General features: G+C 57.2%; 1 protein-coding gene across 8 annotated transcripts in view; it reads right to left on the minus strand.

The window, feature by feature from the left end:
• Window positions 1-25,319, minus strand: part of EIF4G3 (eukaryotic translation initiation factor 4 gamma 3) — a 124,610-nt gene extending 99,291 nt beyond the window's left edge. For 7 of the 8 annotated variants that reach the window (XM_054394955.1, XM_054394956.1, XM_054394953.1 and 4 more), the window contains exon 1: window positions 561-590. In XM_054394955.1, coding sequence (XP_054250930.1) covers window positions 561-590 — 30 coding nt within the window. Of the gene's footprint in view, window positions 1-560; window positions 657-25,263 lie in introns of those variants that run through there. The other variant, XM_054394957.1, reaches the window with a different exon arrangement.
• Between the last annotated feature and the right edge of the window lie 1,241 nt (window positions 25,320-26,560).

Here is a 26,560-nt window from a genome sequence, read left to right on the forward strand (position 1 = left end):
CTTCCCACAAAAAGAAGTGAGCACTCCAAAGCTCCACATGAAACGTGTGAGCAGTCCAAAGCTCCACATGAAACGTGTGAGCACCTACAGGGTGCTGGGCAGTGAGTGGAGGGCTGGGGAAGTACGGCCCAGAGGCCACCGGAGAGCGAGTGGAGAGCAGAGAATGGCTTTTGTTTGCTGAGCTCTGGTCCATCACTTGACCAAATACTTCCTCAGAGGAAAACCAACAAAAAAATCATGAAGAAAAGAGAAAGATTCTGGTAATGAATCTGAAGTCTACAAGGAGCCTGAGAGCAACCATGCTAAAAGCCCTTGGTGCTGTTTGAGCCTAGATGAGAAGCCCTCCGGCGCTCCTTCCCTACTAAGCCACTTCCCAAGGCACACCATCCTAGCAGGACAAGGGCAGCACCCAAGACCTTCCCCTTGGAAGGTGCTTCCACTCCAGCAGGACATGTTTTCCAGAGAGCTGGCCAAGTGGTACAGACACACACAAACACACAGAGAAACAGCCAAACGAGGAAGAAAAGGAGAGGAAGAGAGCAAAGCGCAGAGGCCCTTACCGGCGAGCGGGTCTGAGGCTGTGTGTTCATTGTCTGAGGGGCTTGAGGGTACACCAATGTGGTTGGAGCTGCATTCTGTCCTGAGGGGTAAGGAGCCTGCCAGGGGACGAGACAAGGAAAGCACAATGAGTATGTTGCATGATTCAGCCCCAAAGACAGGAACAGGACACTGCTGGCAGAGGGACTGGCAGGAAACGCTGAGATAAGGATGACACAGGTGAGAGTGATGCAGAAAGTCCTCTCCTCAAGGACCCAAGCCATCAACACAGAATCAGAGAAAGGTTTGGGTGGGAAAAACCCTCCAAGATCATCAAGTCCAACACCACTAGACCATGTCCCAAAGTGCCATGGCCACACCTTTCTTGAACACCTCCAGGCATGGGGACTCCACCACCTCCCTGGGCAGCCTGTTCCAGTCCCTGACCACTCCTGCAGTACAGAAATTGTTCCTAACCCAGTGATCAACACCACCCAAGTGCCACATACACCACCATGTCACCAAAGCCCTGCATTGCTGCCTGGCCCCTGACCTTGTACTCTCCAAAAGCCACCTCTGAACCTCTTTCCAAGGACAGTTGAAGTCATTGGTATCACTGAGAACCTCTCCAAAGTAAGACCAGTTCTGTTCTCCAGCCTGGACAAGGCTCCAGGGAGACCTCAGAGAAGCCTTCTAGTACCTGAAAGGGCTACAGCAGAGCTGAGGAGGGACTTTGGACAAGGGCTGGGAGTGACAGGACAAGGGACAATGGCTTTGAGCTGGGAGAGGGGAGACTGAGAGTGGAGATGAGGAAGAAATTCTTTTGAGTGAGGGTGGGGAGACACTGGAACAGGTTGCCCAGGGAGGCTGTGGCTGTCCCCTCACTGGAGGTGTTCAAGGCCAGGCTGGATGAGGCCTTGAGCAAGCTGGGCTGGTGGGAGGTGTTCCTGCCCATGGCAGGGGGTTGGAACTTCCAACCAACCCTTCCAACCCAACCATTTCCATGGGAGACTTCTCTGGGAGGAGTCTTTGGGCTCGGTGAATACCTTAAGGCTCACTTCACACATTCTGGGAGGGACTGTTTGCTCCAGGTCTTGACAACTCTCAAGGGGAAGAAATATTTCCTCATGTCCAGCCTAAACCTCCCTGGCACAATTTCAGGCCCTTTCTCTTGCCCTGTCACTTGTTCCTTAGGAGAAGAGCCCAACCCCCACCCAGCTCCAGCCTCCTTTCAGGGAGTTGTAGAGAGCCAGAAGGTCTCCCCTCAGCCTCCTTTTCTCCAAACTGAACACCCCCAGCTCCCTCAGCTGCTATTCACCAGCCCTGTTCTCCAGACCCTTCCCCAGCTTTGCTGCTCTTCTGTGGACCTGCTGCAGCCTCTTAATGTCCTTTTTGGAGTGAGGACCCAAAACAACCCAGGATTTGAGCAGTGGCCTCAGCAGTGCCCAGTACAGGGAGATGATCCCTGCGCTGCTCCTGCTGCCCACACCATTGCTGATCCAGGCCAGGCTGCTGGTGCCCTTCTTGCCCACCTGGGCACCCCCTGAGCTCATCTTCAGTTGCTACCAACCAGCACCTCCAGGTCCTTTCCTGCTGGGTAGTTTCCAGCCACTCTGCCCCAAGCCTGGAGCCTTCCTGGGGTTGTTGTGACCCAAGTGCAGGACCCAGCCCTTGGCCTTGTTGAATCTCATCCCATTGGCCTCAGCCATGGATCCAGCCTGGCCAGATCCCTCTGCAGAGCCTCCAACCCTCCAACAGATCAACTTCCCACCCAACTTGGTGCCATCTGCACACAGACTGCGGATGCCCTCAACTCCCTGCTCCAGATCATTGACAAAGCCATTAAGGAGAGCAGCTCCAGCACCCAGTGCTCTGCTGCAGGCTGCTGCTCTGCACCAGTTGGTGTCAACACAGCAGAAAGGACTGAGAAGCAGCCAAATGTTTCAATCAGCTCCTGCTCTGGAAGCAGCAACCTGTAAGCAGGGCAGGCTTCTGCTGTCCCCCCTCTGGAGGAGCTCAGCTGGGGTAACTCTCAGCTGCTTTAACCCTCTCTCCAGGCTCCGCTTCCCTCCCTTCTCACCACTGGCAGCATCCCTGCCTCCCATCAACAGCTAATCTGCAAGGAGCCTTCTTATTTGGGAGATGTCAGCTGCAGCACCAAATATTTTCCCCTTGTATTTGACAAGTGTGACTCTGCTCGAGCTGCTCGTGGCACTGCTGTGTGACAAACAGAGCTGGCAGCAGAGCTGGCAGCAGAGCCATGAGTCCTGGCAGCTAACAGCGTGGGGAAGCTCTGGTGGCTTCTCATCCACAGCCCAGAGTTGTCCTCCCTCTATAGGATCTTGCTGCAGACTTCCTGCATCCCAGAGCTCTGCCCAGCTTCTCTTGGAGAATCAGAGACTTCTTGTGTCAGCTCATTGCCTTGTGAAGGGTCTTGGTGCTGCTCTTCATAGATACATGGAACACCAGGTTGGAAGGGACCTCAAGGATCATCCAGTCCAACCTTTCAGGGTAAGAATACAGCTGGCCCAGCACCCTCTCAAGCTGGGCCTTGAAACTGTCTAAGGCAGGTGAGGCCACCACCTCCCTGGGGAGTTTATCATAGAATGGAATCATAGAACTGTCAGGATTGGAAGGGACCTCAAGGATCATCCAGTTCCAACCCCCCTGCCTTGGGCAGGGACACCTCACACCAGAGCAGGTTGCTCACAGCCACATCCAACCTGGCTGCAAAAACCTCCAGGGATGAAATTTATTGAGCATGCAGAGCAGGTGACTGGCAGGAGACATCACCAACACCCCACTGGAAAGGGACCAGGTGACCTCCAGTTCCTTGTGCATCCATCCCTGCACCTTCAGAGAAGAATCATAAACACACAGACTCATGTGGAGTGGAGGGGACCTTTAGAGCTCATCCAGTCCAGCTCCCTGCACTCAGCAGGGACATCCCCAACCAGAGCAGGTTGCTCACAGCCCCAAACAACCACACCTGGAATGCTTCCAACCATGAGGCAGCTCTCACCTCTCTGGGCAGCCTGGGCCAGGCTCTCACTACCCTCAGGGTCAAACATTTCTTCCTTCTCCATTCTGATTCTCCCTCTTTAAGTTCCAAACCATCTCCCTTTGTCCTGTCACAACAGGCCCTGAGAAAAAGTCTGTCCCCAGCTTTCTGCTCAGCCTCTTTAGGCCTGAAGGTCTCCCTGGAGGCTCCTCCAGGCTGAACAACCCCAACTCTCCCAGCCTGGCCTCACAGCAGAGGGTTTCCAGCTCTGCCAGCATTGCTGTGGCCTCCTCTGGCCCTGCTCCAACAGGTCCCTGTCTGTGCTGTGCTGAGGGCTCCAGAGCTGCCCCAGCACTGCAGGGGAGGTCTCAGCAGAGCACAGCAGAGGGGCAGAATCCCCTCCCTGCCCCTGCTGCCCACACTGCTGGGGATCAGCCCAGGACAGGCTGGGGCTGGGCTGGCAGTGCTCAGTGCTGGCTCCTGTCCAGCTTTGCACCCCCAGCACTCACTTCAGAGACCTCTTCCCAGATGCTCTGACCTGATGCTCCCACAGCATCTCAGAAAAGAGAGGACACATCCACTGCTGTGCCTTTGCAGGCTCAGAACAGCTCTGCTTCAGGCTAAACTCACACAACAGAACAAAGGCCAAGTCAGATACAACTTCATGAGAGAGTTCAGCAGGGCCTGTGGGGACAGGACCAGGGGCAATGGTTTGAAACTGGAGCAGGGCAGATTTAGATTGGACATCAGGAAGAAGTTCTGCACAGTGAGGGTGAGGAGACACTGGAATAGGTTGCCAGGGATGTGGTTGAGGCTCTATCCCTGGAGACATTCAAGGTCAGGCTTGATGTGGCCCTGGGGAGCCTCCTCCAGTTGGAGATGTCCCTGCTGCCTGCAGGGGGTTGAACAAGATGACCTTTGAGGGTCCCTTCCAACCCAATGCAGTCTGTGAAGCTGTGACCCCCAAAGTCCTCACTGACCTCCAAACCAGCCTGAGACTTCTCTAGGCTCTCAAGCCAACTTTGTAGAGAGAAAGGGCAGCTCCAGCTAAGCCTAAGAAATGGTGAGTGTGAGCAGAAAGATGTCAAGCAGGAATTCTGGAGTGTGAAGGAGCCACCCCATGAGAGCAGATGTCCCTCCTGCCACCAGCAGGGCTGAGAGGCAAACGCAAGACGACACAAGTGAGTGTTGAAGCTGCTGTGCTGGGGGAACTCTGAACAGCAGGAATGAGGAAAAGCACAGGAAGGGTGAAACAGCTTCAACTGAAGGGTGGCTGTGGGTCAGCTGTCACCAAGCTGTGTCCTTGTGGCCAAGAAAGCCAAAGCTGTCCTGGGGTGCATGAAGAGTGTGGCCAGCAGGGCAAGAGAAGTTTCCCTGCCCCAGGGAGTCCTGGGTCCAGTGCTGCACTCCCCAGTTCAAGAGAGACAGGGAACTGCTGGAGAGAGTCCAGGGGAGGCTCTGAAGCTGGAGGGGCCTGGAGAAGCGAAGGCTGAGAGCCCTGGGGCTGAGAGCCTGCAGAAGAGCAGCCCCAGAGGGGAGCTGAACAATGCTCAGCAAGAGCTAAAGGAGCTGTAGAGAGTGAAAGGCTGGGGCCAGACTCTGCTCAGTGGTGCCCAGGGACAGGTCAAGGGGCAGAGGGCAAAACTGGAGCCCAGGAGGTTCCACCTGAGCAGGAGGAGAAAGTTGTTTGGTGTGAGGGTGCTGAGCCCTGGAGCAGGCTGCCCAGAGAGGTTGTGGAGTGTCCTTGTGTGGAGAGCTTCCAACCCTCCCTGGCCATTGTGCTCCTGGGAAAGCTGCTGTGGGTGTCCTGCTGGAGCAGGGGTTGGACTGGATGAGCTCCAGAGGTCCCTTCCAACCCTGCCATGCTGGGATTCTATGACAAGCAAGTGGATCTGGGCTGCCAGTGCTGTTCCTCATCCACACAACCACCCCAGGTTCCCATCTGCAGCCTGCAGGAAGCAGTGCAGCTCAAATCCCACTGCAGACATCACCTCCAAGAAGATGTTTCCCACCTGTCACACAACAACTGCTCCTGCTCAGCAGCTTCCCTCCTCAGGGAGCAAAAAATGCTTTCTGAATTGCCTCAGGCACAGAGCTCACACCTGGTAACAGGGCAGCCTACTAGAACCAGCAAGACATCCACCAGCATCATTCCCAGCCCTGCTCTGCTTTTCAGGAGCCAGCTGATGGGAAGGATTCCATCCATTCCTCTGCCAGGGGCCTTTCTCCTGTGCTGAGCAGCTCAGCAGGTGCAGAACGTGGTGCCCACCACATGCAGCCACTCTGCAACGTGCAGCAATCATGCAGCAATCATGCAGCAGGGCTGAGATGCTGAGGGCGGGCTGAAGGATGAAGGGATGAGTGAGGATGGGGTGAGGGATGAAGGGATGAGTGAGGATGGGGTGAGGGATGAAGGGATGAGTGAGGATGGGCTGAGGGATGAAGGGATGAGTGAGGATGGGGTGAGGGATGAAGGGATGAGTGAGGATGGGCTGAGGGATGAAGGGATGAGTGAGGATGGGGTGAGGGATGAAGGGATGAGTGAGGATGGGGTGAGGGATGAAGGGATGAGTGAGGATAGGCTGAGGATGAAGGGATGAGTGAGGATGGGTGAGGATGGGATGAGTGAGGGCTGAGGGATGAAGGGATGAGTGAGGAAGGTGAGGGATGAGGGATGAGTGGGATGGTGAGGGTGCAGGGATGAGTGAGGATGGGTGAGGGATGAGGTGAGTGAGGATGGGCTGAGGGATGAAGGGATGAGTGAGGATGGGGTGAGGGATGAAGGGATGAGTGAGGATGGGCTGAGGGATGAAGGGATGAGTGAGGATGGGGTGAGGGATGAAGGGATGAGTGAGGATAGGCTGAGGGATGAAGGGATGAGTGAGGATGGGGAGAGGGATGAAGGGATGAGTGAGGATAGGCTGAGGGATGAGGGATGAGTGAGGAGGGGAGGGATGAGGGTGTGAGGATGGGCTGAGGGATGAGGGATAGTGAGGATGGGGTGAGGGATGAAGGGATGAGTGAGGATAGGCTGAGGGATGAAGGGATGAGTGAGGATAGGCTGAGGGATGAAGGGATGAGTGAGGATGGGGAGAGGGATGAAGGGATGAGTGAGGATAGGCTGAGGGATGAAGGGATGAGTGAGGATAGGCTGAGGGATGAAGGGATGAGTGAGGATGGGGAGGGTGAGGGATGAGGATGGGGTGAGGGATGAAGGGATGAGTGAGGATAGGCTGAGGGATGAAGGGATGAGTGAGGATAGGTGAGGGATGAAGGGATGAGTGAGGATGGGTGAGGGATGAAGGATGAGTGAGGATGGGGTGAGGGATGAAGGGATGAGTGAGGATGGGGTGAGGGATGAAGGGATGAGTGAGCATGGGTGAGGGATGAAGGGATGAGTGAGGATAGGCTGAGGGATGAAGGGATGAGTGAGGATGGGTGAGGGATGAAGGGATGAGTGAGGATGGCTGAGGGATGAAGGGATGAGTGAGGATGGGTGAGGGATGAAGGGATGAGTGAGGATGGGGTGAGGGATGAAGGGATGAGTGAGGATGGGGTGAGGGATGAAGGGATGAGTGAGGATGGGCTGAGGGATGCAGAGTGAGGAAATGCTCCCCAAATGCCCTAAATAACCCAAGGGGAAGGCTGGAAGGAAATCTCACTCTGCAGAAGTAGGGTTCAGAAGCCCTGCAATTGCTGAAGTTCAGACAGCTGCAGCCCCCCAAGCTGGAGCAGAAGGGATGGCTGCTGAGCTGCTCCACTTCCCAGGCAGAGCAGTTTGCATTCCTCACAGCTTTTAAATCCCCGAATTTAGATTCCAGGGATGGCTCTTCCCAGGGGGGAGGCTGCTAACAGTTGTGGTGTTTGTGTGCTGCTGCTGGGGAAAACCCTTTCTCTCCCTTTTCTGTGCAGCTCTCACCTCGGGCTGCTGACTGCACTCCACAAAAATCAGATCAGCAGCAGCAGCAGCAAAACAAAGCCCCAGAGTTATTCTTAGCTCAGCTGGTTCACAAACGGCTGCAAAACACGACCCCCCCCACCCCCAGCACTGGGAACCAGCTGGCAGAGTCCACACCTTGGCTCTGGGAAGAGCTGAGTCACATAGCTCCTGCTGGCAAGGGGCTTTGGAAACAAACCTCCCCAGTGCCCAGCAGGAAGCCTGGCATGGGGCTGGCGTGGGAAGGGTTAAGCTCTGTCACCACCCCCTGGATCCTCCCTGCCTCCGGGAAGGGGCTCGGCCGGGGCTATATTTACTGAAGTTACACACCAGGAGCAGGAATGGTGCTGGAGCTCCAGCACATGACCATGACTCAGGAGCTTGCTGCTCTATTAACATTGGTGTGGCTGTGACCTTGGGCAAGAACATCTTTAGACTTCCAGTGACTGCCCAGCTACACCAACACAGCCACCACACTGGACTGGGGGGCACCCAAAGCTGCCTGGGCTGCAGGTCAGTAGAGAGGATTCTGCCCCTCTGCTCTGCTCTGCTGAGACCTCACCTGCAGGGCTGTAGCCAGCTATGGGACCCCTAACACAAGAAGGATATGGAGCTGTTGGAGTGCATCCAGAGGAGGCCCTATGGGGCCAGGCTGAGAGTTGGGGCTGTTCAGCCTGGAGAAGAGAAGGCTCCAGGGAGACCTTAGAGCTGCATTTCAATGTCTGAAGAGAACCTACAGGAAGGCTGGGGAGGGGCTGTTCAGAAGGGCCTGTGGGCACAGGACCAGGGACAATGGTTTGAAACTGGAGCAGGGCAGGTTTAGGTTGGACATCAGGAGGAAGTTCTGCAGAGTGAGGTTGAGGAGACACTGGAACAGGCTGCCCAGGGAGGAGGTTGAGGCTCCATCCCTGGAGACATTCAAGATCAGACTCGATGTGTCCCTGGGCAGCCTGCTCTAGTTGGAGGTGTCCCTGCTGACTTGGACAAGATGAGCTTCGGGAGTCCCACCAGCCCAGGTTCCTCAAGGCCTCATCCAACCTGGCCTTGAACACCTCCAGGCAGGGGACATCCACAGCCTCCCTGGGCAACCTGTTCCAGTGTCTCCCCATCCTCACTCTCAACAATTTCTTCCTTCCTCATCTCCAGTCTCAATCTCCCCTCTTCCAGCTCTAATCCATTGCTCCTCTTCCTAGCATTCCAAGCCCTTGACAAAAGTCCCTCCCCAGCTCTCCTGGAGCCCCCTCTAACACTGAGGAAGGAGGAATCATTTCTCCCACAAAAGTGGCTCAACCGCTCCTCTCTTAACTCCTCTGCAGCAGTTTCCCTCAGGGTCCTGCCCTGCTACATTTCTAGCACCTATTTCATGCCTTGGTCTCACTGTGTCACACCCTGGAGCAGACCAAGGCAGGGAGCAGAAGAGGGAAGCAGCCCCAGAACTGCAGCCAGGGTTCTGACTACCTGCTGAACACAAACACCCAGACCCCACCGGGGAAGGCAGTGAAAGAAACGAAGCTTCCTCTGCCCTGGACAAAGGCAGCCGTGCAGAGGAGCCTGCAGAGCAGGACACTCACTGCTGCCCTTCCTGCTTCTCAGCACGGTGACTGTGCCTCCTGGCGGACACAAAGGAGGAGGATGGAGAGGAAATGCCAGGCAGAAAGTGTCCCTCTGAGAGAGGACCTGCAGCAGGACCAGAGAAGGGCAAGGAAGCTGGGAAAAGGTCTGGAGAACAGGGCTGGGGAGGAACAGCTGAGGGACCCGGGGGTGTTCAGCCTGGAGAAAACAAGGCTGAGGAGAGACCTTCTGGCTCTCTACAACTTTCTGAAAAGAGGTTGGGGCCAGGTGGGGGTTGCTCTCTTCTCATGTGCAACAAGTGACAGGACCAGAGGAAACAGCTTCAAGCTGCACCAAGGGAGGTTTAGGTTGGACAAGAGGAACAACTTCTCCCCTAAAAGGGTTGTTGAGCCCCAGCCAAGGCTGCCCAGGGCAGTGGTGGAGTCCCCACCCCTGGAGAGGTTTCAAAGCTGTGGAGATGTGGTGCTGAGAGCCATGGTTCAGTGGTGCCTTGGCAGTGCTGGGTTAAGGGTTGGACTGGATGATCTTGAAGGCCTCTTCCAACCTAAACCATTCCATGATTCTAAGCCCAGGCTTACTCTGTGTTTTGAACACAATAATTGCAAACATTTCATCTGCAGCCATCCAGCAGCTCTGGAGAGGCAGGAGAAGTCTCCCAAGCCCATGGCCACTTTGAGATGCTGGGGTGGGCAGGTGTCCTGCTACTGGCTGTCCTCCATCAACAGAGACAGGTCCCAACTCTTGTCAGCCAAGGCCTGAGGCAAGGATAAAGCTCCTGTAGATGTAAGTCCCAGGATGGAACTCCTTGACTTCCTACAGAGCCCGAAGTGCTAGGCCCTGCCTGGACTGCAGCACACAGCTCCCAGCCTGGGGTTGCTGGGCAAAGGCCACTATGGAATTAAGGGAATTAGGATTTTCCTTAATAAAGAGACTCAAAATGCACTGTGCATGCCTGTGAGTGAGGGGAGGAGAAATTGCAGAGAATCTGGGAAATGTTCGGGTTGGAAAAGGCCTCTAAGATCACCCAGTCCAACCAGCAACCCACCACCTCCATGGCCACCAAACCCTGGCCCCAAGGGCCATGGCCACAGGTTTCTGGAACACCTCCAGGGATGGGGACTCCACCACCTCCCTGGGCAGCCTGTGCCAGTGCCTGAGCACTCTTGCAGCAAAGAAATTGTTCCTCATGTCCAACCTAAACCTCTCCTGGGGCAATTTCAGGGCTTTTCCTCTTGTCCTACCACCTGATACTAGGGAGAAGAGCCCAACCCCTACACCACTGCAGCCTCCCTTCAGGGAGCTGTAGAGAGCAATGAGGTCTCCAGGCTCAACCCCCCCAGCTCCCTCAGCTGCTCCTGTTCCCCAGCCCTTCCCTAGACCTCCTCCATCCACTCCATGACCTTCCTGGAGCGAGGGGCCCAGGACTGATGCCAGGACTGAGGCTGTGGCATCAGCAGTGTGCAGTACAGGAGCACAACCACTTCCCCCTGCCTGTCACACCCCTGCTGACCCATGCCAGGCTGCTGGCAGCCTTCTTGGCACCTGACACACTGCTGGCTCTCAGCACCCCCACGGCTGGGGGAAGAGAGAAAGCCACAGAGCGGCTGTGGCTAGAGAAGACCTCCAAGAGATTGACTCCAACCATTCTCTGCCTCTACCAAGGCTGGGGATAAACCACAGCCCCCAGCACCGCAGCGCTCAGCACCGCAGCCCCCAGCACCGCAGCGCTCAGCACCGCAGCCCCCAGCACCGCAGCCCCCAGCACCGCAGCGCTCAGCACCGCAGCGCTCAGCACCGCAGCCCCCAGCACCGCAGCCCTCAGCACCGCAGCCCCCAGCACCGCAGCCCCCAGCACCGCAGACCTCAGCACCGCAGCCCCCAGCACCGCAGCCCCCAGCACCGCAGACCTCAGCACCGCAGCCCCAGCACCGCAGCCCCCAGCACCGCAGCCCCCAGCACCGCAGCCCTCAGCACCGCAGCCCTCAGCACCGCAGCCCCCAGCACCGCAGCGCTCAGCACCACAGCCCCAGCACCGCAGCGCTCAGCACCGCAGCGCTCAGCACCGCAGCCCCCAGCACCGCAGCCCCCAGCACCACAGCGCTCAGCACCCCGGCCCTCAGCACCGCAGCCCCCAGCACCCCGGCCCCCAGCACCGCAGCCCTCAGCACCGCAGCCCCCAGCACCGCAGCCCCCAGCATCGCAACGCTCAGCACCGCAGCCCTCAGCACCGCAGCGCTCAGCACCCCGGCCCTCAGCACCGCAGCCCCCAGCACCCCGGCCCCCAGCATCGCAACGCTCAGCACCGCAGCCCTCAGCACCGCAGCCCCCAGCACCGCAGCCCCCAGCATCGCAGCCCTCAGCACCGCGGCCCTCAGCACTGCAGTTCTCAGCACCCCATCCCCCAGCACCACATCTCTGTGGCTCTGAAGCACCTCCAGGGATGGGGATTCAACCACCTCCCTGGGCAGCCTGGTGCAGCGTCTGAGAATCCTTGCAGTGAAGAAGTTTCCTCTAAGATCCAATCTCAGACTTGTGAATCTCAGCAGAGACAGCCTGGAGTTTCCAAATTGTTCTTCCCTGGTCCTGTAAAATTGTGTCCCAGTTAACCAGGAAATCAACTTTGAGGATAAATCCTTCTGCTGAAGAACACAACCTGGAGTGAGCTGAGACCCCTGCTCCATGCTCAGGTCAAAACAGCAGCAGCAAGTTTCAGCCTTTCCTCCAAGATCCAACCAAAGCTCTAAAAATTTCTCATCTCCTGTCTCTCTCTAAAGATATTTCCATCCCTGGAGAGACTCAAACCCCAAGTGGACATGGGTCAGAGTACCCTGCTTTGAGCAGGCACCTGGACTGGATGATCTCTAGGTCCTTTCCAACCTTGGTCATCTGATGAGTCCATGGCAGCAAGCAGATTAAATGCTCCAATTTCACTGCACTGCAGCCCACAAATGCCACTGCAGCTTCAGACAGTTTCAAGCAACTCCCTGACTGGACCACAAGCAGGGAGCTGTGCAGAACATGGGCAGGGCCCCTGCAGGTTACAAGGAGTCACAAGGTCATCTTGAGTGCAATCACACAGCACCTACAGGATGGCCAAGGGATCAGGCCCAGACAGCATGGATTGAGGAGGGGCAGTTCCTGCCTGACCAACCTGATCTCCTTCTATGACCAGGGGAGCATCTGCTGGATGTGGGGCAGGCTGTGGGGGTAGTCTGCTGGACTTCAGCAAGGCCTTTATCCCCCAGAGCAAACTCCTGGCCAAGCTGGCAGCCCCTGGCCTGGACAGGAGCACTCTATGCTGGGTTAGGAACTGGCTGGAGGGCTGAACCCAGAGAGTGGTGGTGAATGGTGCCACTGCCAGCTGGCAGCCAGGCACTGGTGGTGTCCCCCAGAGATCAGTGCTGGGCCCCATCCTGTTCAATATCTTTATTGATGATCTGGACAAGGGGATTGAGCCCATCATCAGTAAATTTGCACATGACACCAAGCTGGGAGCAGGTGTTGACCTGTTAGAAGGTAGCAGGCTCTGCAGAGGGACCTTGACAGGCTGCTCAGATGGGCAGAGTCCAAGGGCATGAGGTTTAGCACAGCTAAGTGCCAGGTTCTACACATTAGCCACAACAACCCCAGGCACTACTGCAGGCTGGGACAGAGTGGCTGAGAGCAGCCAGGCAGAGAGGGACCTGGGGGTGCTGGGTGACAGCAGCTGAACATGAGCCAGCAGTGTGCCCAGGGGGCCAGGAGAGCCAATGGCATCCTGGCCTGGATCAGGAATGGTGTGGCCAGCAGGAGCAGGGAAGTCATTCTGCCCTGTGCCCAGCACTGGTTAGGCCACACCTTGAGTGCTGTGTCCAGTTCTGGGCTCCTCAATTCAAGAAAGATGTTGAGATGCTGGAAGGTGTCCAGAGAAGGGCAGCAAGGCTGGGGAGGGGTCTGGGGCACAGCCCTGTGAGGAGAGGCTGAGGGAGCTGGGGGTGTTCAGCCTGGAGAAGAGGAGGCTCAGGGCAGACCTCATTGCTCTCTACAACTACCTGAAGGGAGGCTGTAGCCAGCTGGGGGTTGGGCTTCTGCTCCCAGGCACCCAGCACAGAACAGAGGACACAGTCTCAAGCTGTGCAGGGGGAAGTTTAGGCTTGAGCTTAGCAAGAAGCTCTTCCCAGACAGAGAGATTGCCCTTGGGATGTGCTGCCCAGGGAGGGGCTGGGGTCAGCATCCCTGGAGGTGTTTAAGCAAAGCCTGACTGAGGCACTTAGTGCCATGGTCTGGGTGATCAGTGAGGGTTGGGTGATTGGTTGGACCTGATGACCTTGGAGGTCTCTTCCAGCCTGGCTGATGCTGTGCTGCTGTAAAATACTACAAGAGGTTCCCCAGGTAGTGGCTGAGGCCCCATCCCTGCAGACACTCAAGATCAGACTCAGGGTGGCCCTGGGCAGCCTGATGGTGTTGGAGGTGTCCCTGCTGGCTGCAGGGGGGTTGCACAAGATGAGCTTTGAGCCTCCCTCCCAACCCAATGCAGCCTATGAAGCAGTGCTCCACAACCACCAAACCCTTCCCTGCTCTGTGTCATGAGCAGCAAGCAGCACACTGAGACCTCAGCTTGCAGAACCACACTGGGCATGGATTCAAACCTTCACCCCTGCAGGGCAGCTCCTGCCAGCTGCAGAGCTTCTGGAGGTTATTGTCTGGTTCCAAGCTGACACAACAGCCAGCAGTGGACTGCAGGAATCCAAGGGCTCCTCCAGCCCAGTCTGAGCTGCCTGCTGGAGCAGTTCATGCCCTCTACATGGTCAAAATGCAGAGCATGTGAAGCTTGGCCCTTTGTGCTGACTCTGGGACCTGCTGTGGTGGTTTCCAAGTGATGCTTTCTCTGGAGCATGAAGGAAACACTCAGCAAAGTGCAAGGAACAGAAGGGATTGTTACAGGAGGAAAAGCAGAAGAGGAATTGTTAAACACCAGGAAATAGCAAGCTGCCTCCTGATGTTCTGTTGTCTTTCTATCAGGGAGGGAAATGTGGCTCAACAAGTGGTGAAGGCTGAGGAGCACCAAAATAAAGCCCAGTCCAAGTGGTGGTGAGGACAGAAAAGGTGCAGGGAGACAAAGTGCTGAAGGAAGGGGAGGGGGGAGCAGAGGGGGGAGCAGGGGGGGGAGCAGGGGGGGGGAGCAGGGGGGGGGAGCAGGGGGGGGGAGCAGGGGGGGGAGCAGGGGGGGGGAGCAGGGGGGGGGAGCAGGGGGGGGGAGCAGGGGGGGGGGAGCAGGGGGGGGAGCAGGGGGGGGAGCAGGGGGGGGAGCAGGGGGGGGAGCAGGGGGGGAGCAGAGCGGGGAGCAGAGGGGGGAGCAGGGGGGGGAGCAGGGGGGGGAGCAGAGCGGGGAGCAGAGCGGGGAGCAGGGGGGGGGAGCAGGGGGGGGAGCAGGGGGGGGGAGCGGGGGGGGGAGCAGGGGGGGGAGCGGGGGGGGAGCAGGGGGGGGGAGCAGGGGGGGGAGCAGGGGGGGGGAGCAGGGGGGGGAGCAGGGGGGGGAGCAGGGGGGAGCAGGGGGGGAGCAGGGGGGGGAGCAGGGGGGGGGAGCAGGGGGGGGGAGCAGGGGGGGGGAGCAGGGGGGGGGAGCAGGGGGGGGGAGCAGGGGGGGGAGCAGAGGGGGGGAGCAGGGGGGGGAGCAGGGGGGGGGAGCAGGGGGGGGAGCAGGGGGGGGAGCAGGGGGGGGAGCCGGGGGGGGAGCAGGGGGGGAGCAGGGGGGGAGCAGGGGGGGGAGCAGGGGGGGAGCAGGGGGGGAGCAGGGGGGGGAGCAGGGGGGAACCACCTGTGTTTCAGCCTCCCCTTTGCACAGGTACCTGGTAAAATCAAACCAGGTTTTCCTTTCTTTCCTTCACTTGTCACAAACCAGAGCTCAAGGCTGGGTCCGGTCCTCAGGTGCCCAAATATGAGAACTCATTCACCCACCCCACCTACCTCCTGCCTTCTGGAAGTTAATTGTCCCCAGGGTTAAATAATTATTAAACTTAGAACCATAGAAGTGGTGAGCTTGGAAGAGACCTTTGAGCTCAACTCCAGCCACTCACCACTGCTGCTAAACCACCACTAGACCACATCCCTCAGCACCACATCCATGTGTCTTAAATCCCCCCAGGGATGGGGACTCCACCACCTCCCTGGGCAGCCTGTTCCAGTGCCTGAGAGACCTTCCTGGGAAGAAATTGTTCCTAATATTCACCCTGAACCTCCCCTGGTGCAGCCTGGGGCTGCTTCCTCTTGTCCTGTCACCCGTTGCATGTCACAACTTAACAGCATCCATCAGCATTCGAAGCCTTGCCCACAGCTCCAGATCTCCCTTCCTGCAGCTCCCACACCCAGCTGCTCTCCCCAGACCAGAAGGCACCCGTGGGATGGAGCATCCCTGCTCAGAGATGCTGAGGGGCCTGGAACACCTCCCTTATGAGGGAAGCCTGAGAGAACTGAGTCTGGGAAAGAGCAGGCTGAGGAGGAGCTCATCAATACTGATCAATACAGCAAGGGTGGGTGGCAGGAGGATGGGGCCAGGCTTTTGTCAGTGGTGCCCAGGGACAGGGCAAGGGGTGACAGGCACAGACTTGGACACAAGTTCCATCTAGACATGAGGAGGAAATTGATGGATTAAGGGTGAAAGAGCCCTGGAGCAGGCTGCCCAGAGAGGTGGTGGAGTCTCCATCTCTGGAGACAACCTACACCCACCTGGATGTGTTCCTGTGTGACCTTCTCTAGGTGACTCTGCCTTGGCAGGGGGGTTGGACTCAGTGATCTCCAAAGGTCACTTCCAACCCCACCACTCTGTGATTCTGTGAGAAGCAGCCTGAAGCCCCAGAGGATTCTCACTGCCAGCTGTGATCTGCCCAGATTTCAAACAAGGAGGTAAGAGGCAGAGCAAGGAAAGCAGAAGCAGCAAGCCCCTTCCATGAGCAAACATCTCCAGCTCCATTAACCCCATCAAACCCCTTCTAATCCCATTACAAACCCCAGAGTCCAGCAGCACTTCCAGCAGGTCTCTAAGACAAAGGCCAAAAGAAGATTAGCCTTCTCCTGGATTTATCAGCCATTAAATAACTTGCAGTTTCAAATCTCCATCTGCAGTCCTGCAAGGTCAGAACTAGTGAGCTGCATGAAAAATAATCACAGACCCACAGCCTGCTTTGGGTTGGAAGGGACCTTAAAGGAACAAACCCAGCTCTGAGGACAGGCTGGGGGAGGAGGTGACAGAAAGCAGCCCTGAGGGAAAGGACTTGGGGGTGCTGGTGGGGGAGAAGCTGGGCAGGAGCAGGCAGTGTGAGCTTGCAGCACACAAGGCCAAGGGCAGCCTGGGCTGCATCCAAAGCAGCATTGCCAGAGAGCCAGAGAGGTGATTCTGCCACTTGGCTCTGCTGAGACCTCACCTGCAGGGCTGTGTCCAGCTCTGGAGCCCTCAACTCAGGAAGGACCTGGAGCTGATGGAGAGGGTCCAGAGGAGGACACAAAAATGCTCAGGGGGTTGAAGCAGCTCTGCTATGGGGACAGGCTGAGGGAGCTGGGGGTGTTCAGCCTGGAGAAGAGAAGGCTCCAGGGAGACCTCAGAGCAACCTTCCAGTACCTGAAGGGGCTGCAGGAAGGCTGCAGAGGGACTGTTCCCAAAGGCCTGCAGGGACAGCACCAGGGACAATGGCTTCAAAGGAGAGCAGAGCAGATTGAGATTGGATGTGAGGAACAAGTTCTGCAGCAGGAGGCTGCTGGAACACTGCAAGAGGTTGCCCAGGGAGGTGGTTGGGGCCCATCCCTGGAGATATTGAAGGTGAGGCTGGAGAGGGCTGTGGGCAACCTGATCTAGAGGAGGATGTCCCTGCTGAGTGCAGGGGGTTGGACTGGGTGAGCTGTGGAGGTCCCTTCCAGCCCAGAGCATTCTGTGGTTCTATGATCAGCTAATTTCAACTCCCTGCCAGGGGCAAGAATACCTCCTGCTAGATCAGGTTGGCTCAAGGCCCCAGCAAGGACCAAGGACAAAAGGAAACAGCCTCAAGTTGCCCCAGGAGAGGTTTAGGTTGGCCATGAGGAACAATTTCTTCCCCTTGAGGGTTGTCAAGGCCTGGCCCAGGCTGCCCAGGGCAGTGGTGCAGTCCCCATGCCTGGAAGGGTTTCAAAGCCTTGGAGGTGTGGTGCTGAGGGCCATGGTTCAGTGGTGCCCTGGCAGTGCTGGGTAAGGGTTGGGCTGGATGAACTTTAAAGGTTTTAACCAGAACAATTCTGTGCCTCCATGTGTAGGTTGTGGGCAACAAACCCCAGTGCTGCCTGCCTCCAACACAGCTCCCATAACCCTTGCTGCCATAGAACCACAGAACTATTTGGGTTGGAAAAGCCCTCTAAGATCACCAGGTCCAACCATCAACCCAACACCACCATGGCCATTAAACCATGTCCCAGCTCTGCTCAGACCCCACCTGCAGCACTGCCTCCAGCTCTGGGGCCCCCAGCACAGGAAGGACCTGGAGCTGCTGGAGAGGGTCCAGAGAAGGCCATGAAGATGATTAGAGGGCTGGAGAAGCTCCCTTGTGGGGACAGGCTGAGAGAATTGAGGCTGTTCAGCTTGGAGAAGAGAAGGCTCCAGGGAGACCTCAGAGCAACCTTCCAGGACCTGAAGGGGCTCCAGGAGAGCTGGGGAGGGACTGTGGACAAGGGTTGGGAGTGCCAGGATGAGGGACAATGGCTTTGAGCTGGGAGAGAGGAGACTGAGAGTGGAGATGAGGAAGAAACTCTTGAGAGTGAGGGTAGGGAGAGACTGGAACAGGTTGCCCAGGGAGGTTGTGGATGTCCCCTCCCTGGAGGTGTTCAAGGCCAGGCTGGATGAGGCCTTGAGCAAGCTGGGCTGGGGGGAGGTGTCCCTGCTCATGGCAGGGGGGTGGAAGTGGATGAGCTTTGAGGTCCCTTCCAACCCAACCCATGAATCAGGGCTGCAACAGGACCCTGGCTCCTGCAGGAGGGAGCCAAGCTAATAAAAGAGGGGCTTGGGGCTTGCCTCTCAGGATGGCACAGATGGCAGGCAGACAGGCTGCCTGGCATGGAGCCCCAGACCTGAAGGGCCTAAGGAATGTCTCACTGCTATTACAAACACTAATTCAGCCATGGTGACATTTTTGAGGACCAGAATGAGACCACAAAACTCTATTCACTTCAGGCAATGAACCAGATGGTCACAAGTTGCAGCTAGTACAGGCTGGTTTGGATTTCACCCAGGCACCCAAAAGTCAAAGCCTCTGAGCAGCAAGATGCTGAGAATTCAGCTCTCATGCTGTTGGATCTCTGTGCTGCAAGGAATTGATGAGGGATCACTGAACACAGCTGCCAATAACTCCAGGGGCTCCAGAGTGAGGTCTCCATAGATCCACAGAGTCCTCTGCTCACTGGGCACAGCACCCTTCAGCCTAGGAAGCAGCAAGGGCTTGGAGTGCTGGGATGAGGGGCAATGAATTGAAGCATGAGGAGGGCAGATTGAGACTGGAGATGAGGAAGGAATGCTTGACAGTGAGGGTGGGGAGAGACTGGAACAGGTTGCCCAGGGAGGCTGTGGATGTCCCCTCCCTGGAGGTGCTCAAGGCCAGGCTGGATGAGGCCTTGAGCAAGCTGTGCTGGTGGGAGGTGTCCCTGCCCATGGCAGGGGTTGGGACTGGATGAGCTTTGAGGTCCCTTCCAACCCAACCCATTCCATGAATCCATCAGTCTCTGAAGCACTGATCTGCTGAGTCCTCAATGACTGCTGAGCCTCCCTGAGTGCAGAGGGAATTCCTGCCCCTTGGGTCCAAGTGTGGTCACTTGGTGGTTACAAGCCAAGCTCCTGCTCCTCAGCATGCACCTCAGAGCCCACAGGTTTGCAGCTGAATGGAGAAAGCCAAAGCATTCCCCTCTTGTGGTGCTTCATCTCAGGTGCCAGAACCACTCCACTTATTCCTCAGGATCCTTCAGACCACTCCTAGGGCATGAGGAGGCATGGATCTGGCTTCTCCTGATGCCCCAAGCTTCACCCAGTGCCTGCTGCTGATGGCACAGCTGGAGGAGCCCTCTGCTTGTCTCCTGCTCCCTCACTGCCCAGAGGGCAGCACTTTGCTGCTGCCTCCTCCCCAGCCCCAGCCTGGCTGCCCTGGAGCAGCTCCCATTGCCAGCAGCTGCAGGCAGGCAGAGCTGGGGCCAGGGCAGGCTCCCAGCCCTGCAGCTGCTCCCTGCCTGCTCTGCCTGCCTCCAGCCATCACAGGGGAGTGCTTGGCCATGCTGCTGCCCTGTGGCACACCAGAAATTCCTGCCCTGCTCTGGTGGCCATGAGAAACTTCTCCACTCCTCCTCCAGTGACTTCTCCTTTCCCCTGGACACTGAGAAAGCAAATTCACAGAATCATAGAATCATTAAGGATGGAAAAGGCCTCTAAGATCATCCAGTCCAACCTTCTCCCCAACACCTCCAAGAGCACCAAACCATGCCCTGAAGTGCCACATCTACTCTCTTCTTGAGCACCTCCAGGGATGGGGACTCACCTCCCTGGGCAGCCTGTGCCATCCCTGACCACTCTTGCAGAACAGAAATTGTTCCTCTTGTCCAACCTAGCCCTCCCCTGGCACAATTCCAGGCTGTTTCCTCTTGACCTGATACTGAGGAGACCAACTCCCAGCTGGCCCCAGCTTCCTTTCAGGGAGCTTAGAGAGCAATGAGGTCTCCCCTCAGCCTCCTCTTCTCCAGACTGACCAAGCCCAGGTCCCTCAGCTTCTCCTCCTAAGTGCTGCTCTCCAAACCTCTCACCAGCTCCACTGCCCTTCTCTGGAGCTGCTCTGTTGCCTCAAACCAATCACCTCTGAAGCTTTTGAGCCAAAAGAGGAGGCAAGAGAGATGTCCCTTCCTCCCCTAGCCACTGCAAGGGGCCCTCCCCTCTCATGCAAAGAACAGGAGAAATAGGAAAATTTGGGTCTGTGGGGCCACATCTGGCCACAACATCACTGTGGCAACATGTGCTGTGCATTCCCCACCACATTCCTGAGAGCAGCAGGATGACTTCAGGGCCCTGGAATCTGAGCAGCAGAGAGGCTGCAGAGCCAGGGGTGTGGGACTGTTTCCCATCACTGCCAAGCTCCTCTCCTGCTGCTGCAGGAAGTAATTCTGGAGGGCTGCAAAGTGCCAGAGGTTGGTCACTATGAAAGCTCTTGGAGCAAGTCAAACAGCAAGTGTCCATCCGGGCTATGTCCCATGCACAGCACCACCCAACACTGCTGCTGCTCCTGCAAAGGAAGTCAAGGACAGGCAGTGGCAGAGGTACAGCAGCTCTGCTCCTGACTGCTTCCCCCAGCAGACACTGAGTGTCCCAATGCATCTCCTGAGCTGTGCTCACACAGAACCCCAGCACACTGAGGGCTGGATGAGAACATCTCCAGAGACCATCTTCCAGTGCCCCCCTGCCCCAGCAGGACACCCACAGCAGCTTGCCCAGGAGCACAATGCCCAGGGGGGGTTGGAAGCTCTCCACACAAGGACACTCCACAACCTCTCTGGGCAGCCTGCTCCAGGGCTCAGCACCCTCACACCAAACAACTTTCTCCTCCTGTTCAGGTGGAACCTCCTGGGGTCCAGTTTGTGCCCTCTGCCCCTTGGCCTGTCCCTGGGCAGCACTGAGCAGAGCCTGGCCCCAGCCTCTTGCCCCCCACAGCTCCCTTAGCTCTTGCTGAGCATTGCTCAGCTCCCCTCTGGGGCTGCTCTTCTGCAGGCTCTCAGCCCCAGGGCTCTCAGCCTTTGCTCCTCACAGAGCTGCTCCAGGCCCCTCAGCAGCTTTGGAGCCTCCCCTGGACTCTCCCCAGCAGTTCTCTGTCTCTCTTGAGCCTCCTCTCCTCCAGGCTGGACAACCCCAGTCCCCTCAGCAGCTCCTCACCAGACCTGTTCTCCAGACCAGCTTTGTTGCCTTTCTCCATGACTGCCCAAGCCAGACCCCACACCCCCCTTGGTGGGCACAGGCACCCCCCTCACCCTCAGGCACAGGTTTGCCAAGGCAAAGCCAAGCTGTGCCCACACAGCAGAGCTGCTTCAGACCCTGAGCACTCTGTGCAGAGTCTCAGCAATCAGGCACAAGCCACCACCAGAACCCCACACAGCTCAGGTCCCCTCACCTCCAGCAGGACAGAGCAGGAGTTCAAGAATGATTCCTTTCAGTGAAGAAACTGTTCCTCATGTTCAGCCCAACCCTCCCCTGGGGCAATTTCAGGACATTTTTTCTCATTCTATCACCTGATAGTAGCCAGATGAGACCAATCCCAACCTCACTGCAGCCTACCCTCATACTAAGGAACTTCTTCCTCAGCTCCACTCTAACCCTGCTCTGCCTCAGCTTCAAACCATTCCCCCTTGGCCTGGCTCAGACACCCTCAGGAAAAGTCTCTCTGCAGCCTTCCTGCAGGATCCCTTCAGGTCCTGGCAGGCAGCTCTGAGGTCCCCCTGGAGCCTTCTCCTCTGCAGGCTGCACACCCCCAGCTCCCTCAGCCTGTGCTCACAGCAGAGCTGCTCCAGCCCTGGGATCATCTTTGTGGCCTCCTCTGGCCTCACTCCACAGCTCTGTGTCCTTCTGTGCTGGGGACACCAGAAATGGAGGCAGGATTGGAGGTGAGGTCTGAGCAGAGCAGAGCCCAGGGGCAGAATCCCCTCTCCTGCCCTCTGCCCACACTGCTCTGGCTGCAGCCAGCACACAGCTGCCTGAGGGCTGCAGGAGGGCACTGCTGGCTCCTGGGGAGCTGCTCAGCACCCAGCACCCCCAAGTCTCTTTCTTCAGGGCTGCTCTTAATCCACTCAGCACCCAGCCTGGATCTGTGCCTGGGGTTGTCCTGACCCAGCTGCCCTGTGACTTGTTGAGCCTCCTGCAGCTGGTACTGGCCACTTCTCCAGCCTGTCAAGATCCCTCTGGATGCCATCCCTGCCCTCCACACAGCTTAGTGTCATCAGCAAACCTGCTGAGGGTGCACTCAATGGCACTGCACAGGTGGCTGACAAAGATGTTGAAGAGCACCAGACCCAGGGCAGCCCCTTCCAACCACCACCCTGCTCCACTGGGACATTTCTTACCATGCTGGAACACAAAACCCAGCACCTGGCAGGGGTCAGAGGAGGATGGACAGAAGAGTCAGACTCCTACTGTTAAAAACCCAAAGCACTTCAGTTTTCCCAAACCCCTGAGAGTTCAGAGGGATGGAAAACTTGCTCTGGAGCCAGCCTCCCCTGCACCTGCTTATGGCAAGAGTCTTGAGCCCCTTCTAAGCCTTACTGCTGGAAGTGGTCCATGTGAAGGAACTTCCAGCTTGATTCTCCACCATTACCTCCAGTGATAAAGGAGAGGCTCAACTGATGGGACACCACAAGAGTGAAGACACCAGGTCAGAGGCCAGGAAGTGCTGGGAATGAACAGAGCCCACTGTGTTAGATGCTTTGCTACCCAATTTCAGCCCTGCAGGAGTCCCTTAGGCAAAGCTGCCCAGGCCTCACTCCTCTGTCATCCCAGAAGTGCTCAACAACTGAGGCTTGGCCAAGCCTTTAACCTTGGATCTTAGAATCAGAGAGGCCCAGGCTGGTTTGGGTGGGAAAGGACCTCTGGAGCTCATCCAGTCCAACCCCCTGCAGCCAGCAGGGACATCTGCAACCAGAGCAGGCTGCTCAGAGACCCAAACAACCTCACCTGCAACAGGTCCAGGGGTGGGACATTACCACCTCTCTGGGCAGCCTGGGCCAGGGTCTCACCACCCTCAGTGTAAACAGTTTTTTCCTTCTCTCCAGCTCCAATCTCCCTCTCCTAGTTCCAGACTTGCTTTTCCTGAGCCCTTTCAAACCATTCCCTTATTTTCCCTTCCTGTCCCTAAGCACACAAGGGCCAGCCCCATGCTGGCAGAGGACAAAGATCCTCCCTGAGCTGCCGTGGAGGATGTAAGGTCAAGGTGCTCCTCAGCAGGGTGGGGGTGACACAGCCTGAGGAGCATCTCCAAGGTGCTGAGGGGCAGCAGGGCAGACAGCAGCACTCTGCTGCCCACAAGAGAGGAGCTCTGGCACCAGCACTGCTCCCTGCGCCTGCACTGAGTCAACAGCAAACCAGCAGGGGAAGAAAAAAATCCCCTGGATTAGAGAGCTTCTGAAAGAGGCTGCCTAGAACGTTCTCTTCCTTCTCTCCCCACACCAGCAGCCTCCCTCTGTGGGTGAGCTTTGCCAGCAGGCAGTTTGCTGACAGCTGACAGAAGCCAGAGCTGGCTCTGGGGTTTGCTCTGCGGCCCTGCTGCGCTCTGCCCTCACTGCGGGAGCCTCGGGCTCCAACCAGAGACCTCACTCCCAACAACCAGCAGCAAGAGGGCAAGACATGGCTCCAACACTGGGGGCTGATGCCTGCAAGCTAGGTAGGATCATAAACAGATACTGCAGCCTCTCCTCTCTCACTCCACAAATCACAGCATCACAGAATGGTTTAGGTTGGAAGGGACCTCAAAGCTCAGCCAGTTCCACCCCCCTGCCATGGGCAGGGACACCTCCCACCAGCACAGCTTGCTCAAGGCCTCATCCAGCCTGGCCCTGAACACCTCCAGGGAGGGGACATCCACAGCCTCCCTGGGCAGCCTGTTCCAGTCTCTCCCCATCCTCACTGTGAAGAATTTCTTCCCAGTGTCACCCTCTCAGGAATGAGCACTCACACATTTTCCAGCATGACCACAAGTTTCCACTCTTCCCACCCCGTTTCAGCTGGATGCTGCAGCAGCAGCAAGGTGCAGAGCTCCTGACATGACCTTGCTGCTTTCACACATCTGCCAGCCCCAAGCTTCAGCTGCAGTTCCATGTTTCACCCCAAATGAAGGGGCTGGCAGAGGACTGTCCTGTTCTGACCCAGCACTGTGACAGGCTCAGGGCTCTCAGCTTGTGCTGCCTCCCCACCTGCCATCATCTTCAGGAGCAAACCTGGCTGCTTCCCAGCTGACCTGCTCAGCTCCTCCTTCTTCAATCCATTGTTGCAACAGATGGAAATTAAACAAGAGCAAACAGCACCAAAGGCTTTCCTCTGCCTCAAACCTCCCTGCACTTCCTTATCCTGCTCTCCCCAGTCCTCTGTCTTTCATCTCCCCTCTTTCTGTGCCCCATTGCACAGATTCACAGAACAGCAGGAGTTAGAAAGGTCCTCTGGAGCTCAGCCACTCCAACCCCTGCTCCAGCAGGGCACCCACAGCAGCTTGCCCAGGAGCACAATGCCCAGGGGAGGTTGGAAGCTCTCCACACAAGGACACTCCACAACCTCTCTGGGCAGCCTGCTCCAGGGCTCAGCACCCTCACACCAAACAACTTTCTCCTCCTGCTCAGGTGGAACCTCCTGGGTGCCACTTTGTGCCCTCTGTCCCTTGGCCTGTCCCTGGGCACCACTGAGCAGAGTCTGGCCCCAGCCTCTTGCCCCCCACAGCTCCCTTAGCTCTTGCTGAGCATTGCTCAGCTCCCCTCTGGGGCTGCTCTTCTGCAGGCTCTCAGCCCCAGGGCTCTCAGCCTTTGCTCCTCACAGAGCTGCTCCAGGCCCCTCAGCAGTTTTGAAGCCCTCACTGGACTCTCCCCTGTCTCTCTTGTGGGGAGCCCAGCACTGGACCCAGGACTCCAGAGGTGGCTTCAACCAGGCAGATTAGAGGGGGAGCAGAACCTTCCTCTGTTGCTTTTGCTCCTTTTTGAAGAGAAGCTTCTCCACTCTCAGGCCAGCCCTGCAGAATGCTCAGCTTCTGAAGTCTACACCAGGCTCAGTTTACTCCACAGACCTCACTCCCCACTGTTTCTCCACTCCTGTTGTCACTGCTGCTCTCTCTGCAGTCCCTCCCCCAGCATCCATCTCTTCCCCTGCCCAGCCCCCTCCTTAGACAACCACAGCATCACAGCATCCTCTGCGAAGCATGGACATGGAGAACCCCTAGCAGAGGAGGTGTGAGGCCATGGCCCATAGCAGCCTGCCCCAGCACTGTTCAGCACTGAGCAGTTCTCACTGTGTCTGAGGCTGCTTTGGTTTGTTACAGAACCAACCCCCAGCTGCTGCCTGCAGGGCACCGCCAGGGTCCAGCCCCATGGAGCCATCGCTCATGAACCACGCTTGGACCTGGCCCCAGACAGGACCCTGGGGCCACATCTGGAGCAGCAAAGATGAGAGGAGGACAAGAGGAAAAGGAGGAGGCTGGGAAGGCTCTGCTTGGAGGGCAGCTCTTACCTGTGAAAGCCCAGGGGACGAGGCATGTCCCGGTGGCGTTGCAGCAAGGTTTGGGTGTCCCTTGTTTATCTCATGAGCAGTGTAAGGGGATGGGGCAGGAGGACCAGGTTGTCTTGCTACTTGTGTCACCTGTGTGGAGATAAACTGTTAGTAAAACACAGTATTAGTAATGCAGGCTGTGTAGGTCCTGGCATCTTCTGCAGAGAGCAGCTAGCAGCAGCTTCATCCAGAGAGAGAAAACAGCTTCAGGGAATCAAAGACCTTGGAGATCATCGAGCCCAAGCCCCAGCCTAGAGCTCACCATCCCAGCACTGCTGCTAAGGGAAGGGCTCTGCAAGTTAGTTAGGGTCCCTCACTGCAAGTTAGTTAGGGTCCCTCACTGCAAGTTAGTTAGGGTCCCTCACTGCAAGTTAGTTAGGGTCCCTCACTGCAAGAAGGACTTTGAGGAGCTGGAGCAGATCCAGAGAAGGGCAACTGAGCTGGGGAAGGGTCTGGAGAACAGGGCTGGGGAGGAGCAGCTGAGGGAGCTGGGGGTGTTGAACCTGGAGAAAAGGAGGCTGAGAGGAGACCTCACTGCTCTCTGAAAGGAGGTTGGAGCCAGGTGGGGGTTGGTCTCTTCTCCCTAGTATCAGGTGACAGAACAAGACAAAACAGTCTCAAGCTGCACCAGGGGAGGCTTAGGTTGGACATGAGGAACAATTTCTTTGCTGCAAGAGTGGTCAGGCACTGGCACAGGCTGCCCAGGGAGGTGGTGGAGTCCCCATCCCTGGAAGTGTTCACCTGGGGCCATGGTTTGGTAGCCCTGCAGGTGTTGGGTTGCTGGCTGGACTGGGTGATCTTAGAGGCCTTTTCCAACCCAAACAGTTCTACGATACAGCACAATGAGGAAGGATCAAAAACCAGAAACTGGAGTCACTGATGGAAATGGGTAGGAACTGGATGAGTTTTACCCCTGGGGGCTTCCTTTGCCATCTCCCTTTGACTTTAGATCTGGGATCTCCTGCTCCTGCCCTCACAACCCACCTCAGCCAACACTCTGACTCTGCAAGGGGATGCACATTGCCAGTGCCCCAGAGATGGACTAAGGGGAAAAGCTGCACAGTGCCCTGCAGCACAGGAGAGCAGGAGTGCAGAGAGGCCCTGCTGCCTGAAGGGCTTGACACAAGGTTGAAATACTCAATCCTTGGGCAGTTCTTGCCCACACTGAGCTCCTTTCTCTGCTTCTACTGAAAAACACAGAGCAGGACAGAAACATGTTGTGAAATGAATTGACAGCACAGGGACCAGCTCAGTGCTC

Source organism: Indicator indicator, chromosome 32 (genome assembly GCF_027791375.1).
Source record: "Indicator indicator isolate 239-I01 chromosome 32, UM_Iind_1.1, whole genome shotgun sequence".
Taxonomy (NCBI): Eukaryota; Metazoa; Chordata; class Aves; order Piciformes; family Indicatoridae; genus Indicator; species Indicator indicator.